This window comes from Dendropsophus ebraccatus, chromosome 5, assembly GCF_027789765.1.
Source record: "Dendropsophus ebraccatus isolate aDenEbr1 chromosome 5, aDenEbr1.pat, whole genome shotgun sequence".
Taxonomy (NCBI): domain Eukaryota; kingdom Metazoa; phylum Chordata; class Amphibia; order Anura; family Hylidae; genus Dendropsophus; species Dendropsophus ebraccatus.
In genome coordinates this window covers 11,690,901-11,703,434 of record NC_091458.1, presented here as the reverse complement: position 1 = coordinate 11,703,434, position 12,534 = coordinate 11,690,901, and the positions used below count along the sequence as shown (strand labels likewise).

The 12,534-nt window shown below is 42.6% G+C and overlaps 1 protein-coding gene across 1 annotated transcript; it reads right to left on the bottom strand.

Annotated features, from left to right (window-relative positions):
• Positions 1-5,012: 5,012 nt before the first annotated feature.
• Positions 5,013-5,975, bottom strand: LOC138794060 (olfactory receptor 52E8-like). The gene has a single exon (XM_069972826.1). The coding sequence runs from the start codon at positions 5,973-5,975 to the stop codon at positions 5,013-5,015; it is 963 nt and encodes a 320-aa protein (XP_069828927.1).
• Between the last annotated feature and the right edge of the window lie 6,559 nt (positions 5,976-12,534).

Below are 12,534 nucleotides of genomic sequence, written 5' to 3'. Positions count from 1 at the left end.
ATCTAGAAGTTTGAGTACAGACATTTGAAAGAATAAACCATACCACCCAGTGAGGATGCTGTAGCCATATTACAAGGCCATCCAGAGCTGCGAGCCCTCCTGACTCCTCTTCCCTCTAAGTCTGACCTTGTCACACTTGCCTCTGACCTTAAAGCAGCATGGCGGAAGGACTTGGGAGTAGTACAGTCTTGCAAACAAAGGTACAGGACTTGGAAACCTTTAAAGTGTCCATTCAGAGCACAGTGTCCGCTTTGCAAGAGACGCTTACAGCCCAAGTATCCCAGCAACAACATGTCTTCTCACATATGGATGCCTTAGAAAATAGGAACAGGCGGAATAATATTAGGATCAGAGGGCTCCCTGAGGCGCTGCCTACCACTGATCTGATATCTACACTAACAGGAGTCTTCAATATGCTTTTGGGGGACCCCCCACATTGAAATTGACAGAGCCCATAAGGCCTTACGTCCCGATCATTTCCAGGGATGTCATATGCCGCATCCATTATTATGCAGTTAGGGAAAAGATTATGTAAAAAGCCCAGCTAGCCAGGGAAAAAGACTTTGATGGCGTGAAAATAACTCTAGGAGGACTCTGCTTCTCCGTGCTACAATGAAACCACTGCTTCATCTCCTTCAGACGAGAAATATCCCTTATAGGTGGGGCTTCCCATTTGCCCTTCAGGTCATCCGCAAAGGAAAGGTGTGGGCAGTAAAGGTACCGGAGGATATACCAGCGTTCCTGTGTGTCTTAGATCTACCAGCGGTTATTGTGCCGGAGTGGGAGGCGATCCTGCGAGACCCCTATGTGATGATTCCTCCTTCTGCCCCTCCCAAACAATGGAGAAGCCCCCTATATCTGTCCCCTAGACCTTAGCGCTCCAGGAGACGACGAAGATCCGAATCACGGTTGGGTCTTGAGGACTGATCTGTTGTACTCTCCGACACTTGGGACTATATCCTCGAGACACTCCGCCCATGGCAGTTAGATGCTAATTTATAATTGAGCATTTGCCCCCATATAAGAGTGGTTAAGGATGTTCTTCCCTTTCTTATTTCTAAATCCCCTATAAGGATTGTTATAGGCCCAGACCACCTATGTTGTGAAAGCTGTTTTTTCCTTTCCTGCTTACTGAAGGTGCAAGGAATTTGTACCCCCCCCCCCCCCATAGTAGTTAGTTGGTTGTAAACCACTACCGAAGAGCAACTAGTTGTTGCCATTTAGTTGTTTGCTACCTCTGTTTAAGTGTAGCTATTTGAGTTTGATTGTGTATCTGTTTTTGTTTCTCCCCTTTACTTTTGCCAACGCGGTCCTCTCTTTTGTTTTTTTTGTTTTGTTTTTTTAACACCATCCTATTTTGTGTATTGTGTTAGATCATGATATCACTTAAAATATCTACCCTGAATGTACAGGGTTTCAATGTTCCAGAAAAAAGGTCACAGATCTTATATTCAATGCAGAAAGTGGCTACTAAAATTCTATGTGTGCAGGAACTGTATTTTCTGAACACTCAGATCTCTGCTTTTAAAAACGAGTATTTCCCTACATGGTACCATAGCAGTAATGCCCTAGGTAAGACTGAAGGTGTAGCGATATTTTTTCACAAATCCGTACCTTGTACCATTCTGGAGACGAGGGAAGACCCAGAGGCACGGTACCTTTTTGTGCGCTGTCCTATTATGGGCCAAGTATTCACAATCGCTAACATCTATGCTCCCAACCATGGACAGCACGCATTGCTTTTTCAGGCTTTGGATGCTTTGACAGAGTTCACTCAGGGAGAAATTGTCCTTCGGGGCGACTTGAATGTAGCCCTGAACCCACAACTGGACTCCTTGTTCTCATACAATAAGGAAAATGGAATGAGACGATCCCTTCACTTATTGCAGTTAAATGATGTGTGGAGACTACTGCATCCGGGTGAAAAGGACTACTCATTTTACTCACATGTACATGGCACGTATAGCCGCAAAGATAAAGGCTGGCACTGATAGTAATACAAAACAACATAGAACATAACTTAATTAGAAACATGAAATCTTTATTGTATAAACTAAGAAACCCAGAGAATTCAGAAGACTAATTACTTATAGAAATATTGAGGCAAAAAAACGTTTAAGACGTTCTCAACAGAAATAATCTTGTTTGAGTTGGGGCAATGCTACAGAGGATCTGGTGGAGTGGGCTCAGGTTTCCATCAGGGAGAGTAGAAAGAGCAATTGTTCAGATTCCTTCACCACCCAACACCCTCCAGCCTATCTGAGATACTCCGGTACTCACCTACCTGTAGGACCCCCACTGAATATGAGAATGGGGTCCCAAGTCCACTTGGTTGGATGGAGTGGCGGTCAGATATACATCTCTATATACAGAGAGAGATATATTCTACCACTCTTTTTATCTCTATGGACCTAATGAATATTCTTCAGGTTAATGGAGCTCAAAGAAGAGAAAGTTATCAAGCCCAATCGCCATTTCATTCAACCAGATGATTGGGGGTTCACAATCGTTGTGATCATTCAGGGTCTCACTAGTCAGAATCTCATCAGTCAGAAACCGATTTCCATTGGATACATTGTTGGCAAAGAATTCAAGGGGTTGTCCAGCGAAAATCTTTTTCTTTCAAATCAACTGGTGTCAGAAAGTTATATAGATTTGTATTTTACTTCTATTAAAAAATCTCAAGTCTTCCCGTACTTATTAGCTGCTGTATGTCCTGCAGGAAATGTTTTATTTTCAGTCTGACACAGTGCTCTCTGCTGACATCTCTGCTGACAGGAACTCTGTCTCGGTTTTCTATGAATCCCCATAGAAAACCTCTCCTGCTCTGGACAGTTCCTGTCTTGGCCAGAGATGTCAGCACAGAGCAGTGTGTCAGACTGAAAATAAAACATTTGCTGCAGGACATACAGCAGCTAATAAGTACGGGAAGACTTGAGATTTTTTAATAGAAGTAAAATACTAATCTATATAACTTTCTGACACCAGTTGATTTGAAAGAAAAAGATTTTCACTGGACAACCCCTTTAGGGTGCATTCACATGACATGATCTGCAGCAGATTTGATGGCGCAGATTTGAAGCTGCAGATTTGATTTGAATCTGCAACTTCAAATCTGCGCCATCAAATCTGCTGCAGATCCTGTATGTGTGAACGCACTCTTAAGGAATAACAATGAAGCAATTAATCTTGAACTGGAGGTTAGTATTGAGTTGCTGTTACCAAATCACTCCAATAAAGGGTGAGGGGATCAAGTGGCTTCCAATCAATGTAGAATAGGAAAACTAGGACCTAGCACTTTAGAAAATGACTCTAATATGAATGCAATTTTAGCCCAGTATAAGGGTCCTATTACACGGAGCGATTTTTAAAGATTAACGACTAATGATAAAACGATCGCAAACAAAATTGTTTATCGTTAACCTAAAATCATTCACCATATTACACAGAACGATGGTCGTTAGTTACGATCGTTATTGCGATTGTTACTAGGATCGTTTATTCCTTCTGATCCCAGCAAAACAATGAACAATGTGCAATTACACGGAACGATTAGTGAACAAATGCGGAACTTGAGCGAACGAATGTGGAATTACAGCGAACGATTAGTGATTGATTAACAATGATTTTAGGTTCAGGGCCCTATTACACAGAACGATTATGGTGCGAAAACGTTATATCGTTCGAATTTAAACGATAATTGTTCTGTGTAATTGCAGGCAATGATCAAAAAATCGTTCGTATGTCGTTGATCGTTGATTTAAATCTGAACCTAAAATCATTGTTAATCGTTCGCTGTAATTCCACGTTCGTTCGCTCAAGTTCCGCATTTTTTCACTAATCGTTCAGTGTAATTGCACATTGTTCATTGTTTCCCTGAGATCAGATGGATTTAAACGATTATACTAACGATCGCAATAACGATCGTAGTAACGATCGTAACTAACGACCATCGTTCTGTGTAATATGGTAAACGATTTCAGGTTAACAATAAAAATTTTGTTTGCGATCGCCTATCATTAGTCGTTAATCGTTAAAAATTACTCCGTGTAATAGGACCCTCCGATCTAAATCAACGATCAACGACACACAAACGATTTTTCGATTGTTGCCTGCAATTACACAGAATGATTATAGTTTAAATTTGAACAATATAAGATTTTTCGCACAATAGTCATCCCGTGTAATAGGGCCCTAACACTATTATTAACAGGAAGGAGCTGAATACACAGGGTATATAGTAATCTATAACCACAAGATACATAGGTCTGTACAGGAGCTGAATACACAGGGTATATAGTAATCTATAACCACAAGATACATAGGTCTGTACAGGAGCTGAATACACAGGGTATATAGTAATCTATAACCACAAGATACATAGATCTGTACAGGAGCTGAATACACAGGGTATATAGTAATCTATAACCACAAGATACATAGGTCTGTACAGGAGCTGAATACACAGGGTATATAGTAATGTATAACCACAAGATACATAGGTCTGTACAGGAGCTGAATACACAGGGTATATAGTAATCTATAACCACAAGATACATAGGTCTGTACAGGAGCTGAATACACAGGGTATATAGTAATCTATAACCACAAGATACATAGGTCTGTACAGGAGCTGAATACACAGGGTATATAGTAATCTATAACCACAAGATACATAGGTCTGTACAGGAGGTGAATACACAGGGTATATAGTAATCTATAACCACAAGATACATAGGTCTGTACAGGAGCTGAATACACAGGGTATATAGTAATCTATAACCACAAGATACATAGGTCTGTACAGGAGCTGAATACACAGGGTATATAGTAATCTATAACCACAAGATACATAGGTCTGTACTGAAAACTCAAAGTGGAAAACACTTTGAAATAAAACATTTTTGAAAAGCAAAAGAAATCACATAAAGGCAGAGTTATTGAACACTTTAGTTAATTTCAAGTCACACATAATAATATAAAAACAGTTCCTAGGCAACCCAAACCAAGAATTACTTGGATTTACCCAATGTCTCCTGATGAATGACTTGCCCCAAAGTGTGAATCATCTTCATCCTTAAAGCCTCGGTCCTTATCCCATAGATCAGAGGGTTGATGGTGACTGAGACCAGCAGACCGCCTACTGAGATTATAACGTGTGTAACGGTAGATAGCGTTCCACCATTTATCCTATACTTGAAAACTACAAATAAAGAAGCTGCTATGAAAGTAGAGAATGTGATTATGTGGGTCACCAGTGTATGGATGGCTTTCTGGGAGGCTTCCATAGAGATCTTCAGGCAGACAAGAAATGTCCGTATGTAGCAGTAGATGACAATCATTAAGGAGCCTACGTATATCAGCAAGGTCCAGGAAGTCCCAAAAATGTCATTGATGACTGTGCTGCCACAAGCCAACCTGGTAAGAGAAGTCGTTTCACAGTACACATTATTGATGCCATTACCACATATTGTTAACCTGACCACCAACAGGACAACTACCACCTCACTTAATAAAATCACTGACCAGATAATAGCCAAGGACTGTAGAGCCATCCTATTGGTCATCAGAGAGTGGTATCTCAATGGGAAACCCACAGCCAGGAACCTATCATACGCCATGATGGTAAAGGTTACCATCTCTATGACAGCGTAGCTCTGAATAAAGAATGCTTGTGTCAGACATACAGACAGAGAGATGGTGGTCCATCCAGAGAACAAGTCTATGGCCAACTTGGGGAGTAATGCGGAGCTGCCAACCATACCGTTCCCCACCAGTCCACATATGAAGATGTACATAGGTTCATGGAGAGATTGTTCTGTCCATACAACATGCACAATTAATGTGGATAAGAATATTGAGCAAAAATATATTAGAAGGGCGACCACAGAGTAGAGATATCTCAGCTGCTCCATCTCCTTGAGTCCTAAAAGAACAAAGTCTTGGATGCTGTAGACCAAAGACACATTTACCATCGCTAAAGACCTACCCAGTTCATGTAGTTACACTGTGATGTTAGTAATGGCTCTGCTGAATGAATTTTCTTAACGTTAAAAAAAATCTAAATCTTATATAGAACTATATTGGCGGTAGGGAATTCTCCTGAATAACGTAAGACAGATGAGCAGCGGGAGCCGTCAGGGACTTCTGCCCAGTGGATCACACACAGAACGCTGACTGTAACTAATGAGATCAGTAATGACTTATTAACATCTTTACTCATGAAGTTTTGTTTATTGGGATGAGGTCCTGAGGGATTATTATGACAACTGTATGTTGGTTATGTCGAATAAGGATTTGTCTATTATTTATTAATACAGAATATTTATAGAAAAAATTTATTGATTTATTTAATTATTATTATTATTATTATTATTATTATTATTATTATTATTATTATTATTATATTATTATTATCATCATCCTGGGATGAATTCACCGAAAGCAGCTAAAAACTTAAAAGGTTTTTGGTGGTGGACAGGCTCCTCTAATTTCACTGATGCTCTTTGTGTGCAATGTTGTGTTGACATCACCATTTCTGGCCCATGCGTGCAGGCATCCATAGCAGCATCTAAGCTTTTTTGGGCACTGTTTCAAGCATTTTTGCATACAGTTTTGCGGCATCCCCCCCCCCCCCCCCCCCCCCCGACACACACACACACACACACAAAAACGTATCAAAACCGGTGCCAGAAAAGCCTGCTAAACATCAATGCAAAACTTCATCTACATCCCTGTGTTTTGGCAGTGTAGTGCAGATGGGAAGCTGAGCTGGGCCCAGAGTAAGTGACTAGAATGTAGAAGTCTAAGAGAGGTCCTCAAGCCATAGTAAGCATGCAGCTGTCCCAGAGAGGCCGTCAAGTGTGCCTGAGCATGGAGCAGTCCTACTGAGGCCTTCAAGTCATACTGAGTGTGCAACTGTCCCAGAGAGGCCATCAAGCATGCCTGATTGTGCAGAAGAGGCTGTCAAGCCATTATGGGGGTGCAGCTGTCCCAGAGAGGCTGTAAAGTTAAATTGAGCATGCAGCAGTTTCACCATAGCCTTCAAGTCAAGCATGCAGCTCACCGAGAGCTGCCGCCAAGCGTGCCTGAGGGTGCAGCAGTCCCACAGAGGCTGTCAAGCCATACTAACCGTGCAGTAGTCCCAAAGAGGCCATCAATCATGCCTGAGGACGCAGGAGTCCCAGAGAGGCCGCCAAGCCATAGCAAGTGTGCAGCAGTCCCATGGAGGCCTTCAAGCCATACTGAGAGTGCAGCTGTCCCGAAGAGGCCAGAGTGGCTTATGCCCAGAACACTGTCAGAGAGATCAGACACCTCCTCCACCTCCTCCTTTGGCTGGATGGCTTAAACATCGAAATGCAGTGTCCTGTACAGAAAGAAGCTGTGGTCCCGGAATTTGAAAAAGCATACAGCTTTGTCAAGAATCGCATAAATGTGCGTTCTTTTTTCGTGAATAGCCACTATGTTGCTGCCAGAAACTGTTTTAGAACAGCCAGGTATCTGTCATACGCCATTATGGGGAAAGTTACCAACTCTATAACAGCGTAGCTCTGCATAAGTATGCTTGTGTCAGACATCAAGACAGAGAGATGGTGGTACATCCAGAGAGCAAGTCTATGGCCAACTTGGGGAGGAATGCCGAGCTTCTAACCATAAGGTTCCACCAGGTCATATATGAAGATGGTGAGATTGTTTTGTCCATACAACAAACACAATTAAAGGTGGATAAGAACATTGAGCTGAAATAAATTAGAAGGACGACCACAGAGTAGAATTATCTCCTTGAGGCCTAAAAGAACAAAGTCGTAGATGCTGAAGATCATGGACACTTTAACCATTTCTAAAGACTTTGCCCTGGTTCATGTGGATTTATACCATGATGTTAGTAATGGCTCTGCTGACTGGATTTACTCAACATCACAAAAACTGGATGTAATATAGAACTATATCTTTTTGGTAGGGAATTCTGCTGAATAACATAAAAAAGATGAGCAGCCGTAGGGACTTCTGCCCAGTTGATCACACACAGAACGCTGACAGAATAAGGATTTGTCTACACAGTGTCAGGGCAGGATGGTACGGACACGACAAGTCAGTTGGCCCTGAGTCTGAACCCACCCACTGTCCCTACCTACTTGCCTCAATCGGCGCTAGGCGGCTATGGACAACCACAAAGGCGTTCCCTATGCTGTATGAGTGAGACACAAAACGGGACAGACAGACAAACACAATAGAGAAAGGTAAACGAGCCAAGTCAAAACCACACGGACAATGCAGTACAAAATCAGCAATACAATTGGATAGTCAAAGGTCAAGCGGTAGGTCGGATAAAAAGCCGAGCAGTCAGAGGGAATTAGAAAGGGAATAACAGGAGTAGACACAGGGAAGCTGGGATCCAGGTATGAACTGAAATAGCCAGCATTGAAGTGAGCAGCTAGCTGTTATTTATCCAGGATCAGAGGCTAGGTCCAGCAGCTGAATGGACCAGCCCTGATCCCAGCACCAGGTTCAGCTGAAGCATTAAAATCCTGCAGAGCTCAGGTTAACTCCTGCATTGCTGGATGAAAAGCAGTCGGGTGTGTCACAACAAACCAGGCCCAGTTCACACCAGGCTACTGCACATTCCTGACACACAGATAAAAAGATCTTTATGCTATGTCCATGCCTGTTCAGGACTTGACGCTGTCCTCGGCTCGTGGTAAATGGCCGAGACTGTGCTCTTTAGTTATATTATGTATTTGCATTCTATGTTTTATTTGTACTTGTCTTAACACAGCTGTATTTCTTGAGCTCTGCTGATTGAATTCTTACCACACTTATCTCTTATCTGCTAGTTCCCTCTGGCCACTTAACCTCTCTTTTGCTTTGATGAGTGACATCTGGTCTTTCCACTCACCCTGTATTATATCTGTATCTGTGTCTGGTCCAATCACATCTTGTACCAGGCCCATGACCTCCTATAAACTGTCTCACAGAACTGTTCTCCATGTTGGCTATTAGACTATCCGTATTATCACCTTATTGCAAGTAGGGACAGTTTCTATGGTTTTCCACAGTTATCTAGGACTGTTGTGGCAAGTAGGCAGGGTCAGCTGTTGGGACTAGATTAGGGCTCACTGTTTGTGTTCTTTCTCTTCATTTTTCAGGCTATTCTACCTACAGTCCTGTCAGTATCAGAAACTTTTTTATTATTTTTATTATGTTTATCATTAATAATAATTTTACTATAACACTGGGGTAAAACTTAAAGGGAACCAATCACCTCAAAAACGCATATATAGCTTTTTAAATGTGCTGTTAGAGCCCACAGCACACTTTCCATACATATTTCTATATACTCCCTGCCTCCCCCGTATAATCCATAAAGTAATTTTATAAAACTGGCGCCCGGTATGCAAATTACATCAGGTAGTCACCTGGGCGGTGTTCGGCTAGATGGTAGTCACAGTCAGTCCGGGTCCCCTGGGCGTTCTTCGGCGGTAATCACGCCCCTCTGGGCGTGATTCAAATCACCCAGTAGCTCCGACGTCACTCGGGAGCGCGCCGTGCACAACGTCGGCGCACCCATGTTCTTAAGCCGCCGCGCATGCGCAGTACAGCCGCTCCCATTCAGGCCGGAGTTCTAGGCTATTCTGCACAGGCGCAGTACAGCCTGAATGGGAGCGGCTGTACTGCGCATGCGCGGCGGCTTAAGAACATAGGTGCGCCGACGTTGTGCACGGCGCGCTCCCGAGTGACGTCGGAGCTACTGGGTGATTACCGCCGAAGAACGCCCAGGGGACCCGGACTGACTGTGACTACCATCTAGCAGAACACCGCCCAGGTGACTACCTGATGTAATTTGCATACCGGGCGCCAGTTTTATAAAGTTACTTTATGAATTACACGGGGGAGGCAGGGAGTATATAGAAACATGTATGGAAAGTGTGCTGTGGGCTCTAACAGCACATTTAAAAAGCTATATATGCATTTTTGAGGTGATTGGTTCCCTTTAACTTAAAGGGATATTCCCATCTCCCCTAATTACCTCTCATGCTATGCCCTGCCGGCTCACGCCTCCTGATTTGGTGGTCAGGCTCCTCTGATTTACCTAATGTTTTTGCTTAGCAATGCTGTGTTGACATCACCATTGCTGGCCCATACATGTGGGTGTCCATAGCAGCATCTAGACAGCTCCACAGCACCGCACAAAAAAGGTAAATTTTTATTTCATTTTAATTAATGATAGTCATAGTGGTGGTGAGGGACTGGCGATATTATTTGTTACTTATATGGTGGTATTATCAGTAATATTGGTCTTGGCTTACTGGATTTGGTCAGTAACTGTGACCTTCCGGTGATAATATGGTAACATTATATATATTTAGTCTACAATCAATCAAAAGTTTTGACTTGTGTGCCTGAAATATAAGAACAAAGTCCAAAAGCACCCAAAATGTTAGCAAAACTCCAAAGTACCAACTCGTACCAACCCACAGCTCGGAAGGTTTGGTGTTGGTTATATTTGTAGCTGTAGGGTGGGGCCCTACAATGGTCTCTGGTGGGCCCAAGGTACCCCAGTCTGACATCACCCCTCCATTAGGTAAAGAGAACAGCTGAGGCTTCTGATAGGTGCCCTGTGTGTCAGGACTCGGCTGCCATAAATTGACAGGAAAAATCTCACTATATAAAAGGAGCTGCTCCCGAAAGGTATGATGTCACAGGAAGGGGCGGGACCTCCCAGATACAATGCAGGGACAGAAAGTAATATCAGTATGGTAAGGTGTGAGTCAGTGAGCTCCCTTACATGTCTGTATGATGGAAACCAGAGGGAATGAAGAGGGAAGGCACAGAATGGGAGCAAAGTTGTTTACATAGGACTGCAAGTTGGAGGAGGCTGAAGGGGGGAAGTGGTGTTATTTACATAGGGCTGTATGTTAGAGTAGGCTGTGAGAAGAGATGTTGGGGGACCGAGGGAAGGATATACTTCTATCCTAACATGGGACTGTACATTGGAGGAGACTAAAGGAATAGAAATGATATTGGCAGCAGTATCGTGTCTTTTCATAAACAGGCATCTGATACATTTTCCAACAAGGCCTTAATTAAAGGGGTGCGCATCTCTAGGGGTACAAGCCGAGCGCAACATATACTGAAGTGGCATGCCTGTGGAAAAATTGCGATTCTCACTTTGCGCCATCTGATTCACATTATGGCCCCGAAAACACCAGTTGGTATGGGGTCAAAATGTGCACAACACGCCTGAAGGAATTATTTGAGGGGCGTATTTATTTATTTTTTAAAGGGGCGGGGGTTCCACTGCACTGGTACCGCAGGGGACACTGCAAATGTGCATGGTGCCCAAAAACAATGTAAGCAAAATCTGTACTAGATATGCAAAATGACACTGCTACACATCTGCTCCCTGCTGTATGCTGACATAGCACACATAGCAGTTGATGATCACAAGTGGGGTACTGCCATAAGAGAAATGATATAAGACTCAATGAGTTGCTTATGCATGAGATTTTGAGCCAAAAATACATATATTTTGCTAAAAGCTTTTTTCAAACACCTGAGGTTTTAAAAACTGATTATGCCCCTAGATTAATTCTTTGAGGGGTCTAGTTTACTTTTGGCAGGGGGCGGGCTTTGGGGTTCTGCTGAACTGGTTCCACAGGGGGCCAGGACCCTCCACCACCACCTACTACTCTCAATCCCTTCTGAGATATTCCTACTACCTAGACATGTGAGTAATAGCACTCACCAGCCTGTAGGAGCCCCACTGAACATGAGAATGGGGTCTCCAGATCCACTTGATTAATTGTAATGGTGGTCAGATATTAATGCTGCCACTCCTTTTATTTTCATGGGCCTTAGGAAGATATTATAGATAAATTGTGGAGCTCTATGGAGAGAAAGTGTGCAAGTCCAGTCATCATTTTCTTCCACCAATGGAATAAGGAGTCACGATCGTTGGGATCACTCAGGGTTCCACTAGTCAGAATTTCATCAGTCAAACATCGATTTCCTTTGGATACATGATGAGTCTTGTTGTTGGGAGAATTCAAGAATAAAGTAAGGAAGAAAACCTCAAATAGCTTAAGATGACGGTTAATAGGGAGTCGCTACTGCCAAATCGTTCCAATAAGGGGTGAAGGGGGTTAAGGGGCTTCTACCAAACATATAATGGGACAACTGGGTCCTAGCCCTTTAGAGAATGACTCTAATACGAACCTGTTGTTAGTCCGGTATCACAATTTTCACAGTATCATTATGCTCCACAGTTGATCGAAACTAATTAATAACAGAGGAAAGACCTGCATACACAGGACATGTTAGTAATATAAAACCCCAAAATACATCAGTCTGTACAGGAGCTGAATACTCAAAATGGAAAAGGATTTTATATCAAGATTATTGGTAAAATAACTTACAATGAAGCAATAAAACATTTTTGAAAAATAAAAGAAATAATATAAAGCCTGAATTATTGAACACTTTAATTCATCTTGAGTTAAACTTTGGCACATTAAGGGACCACTTATTATACAA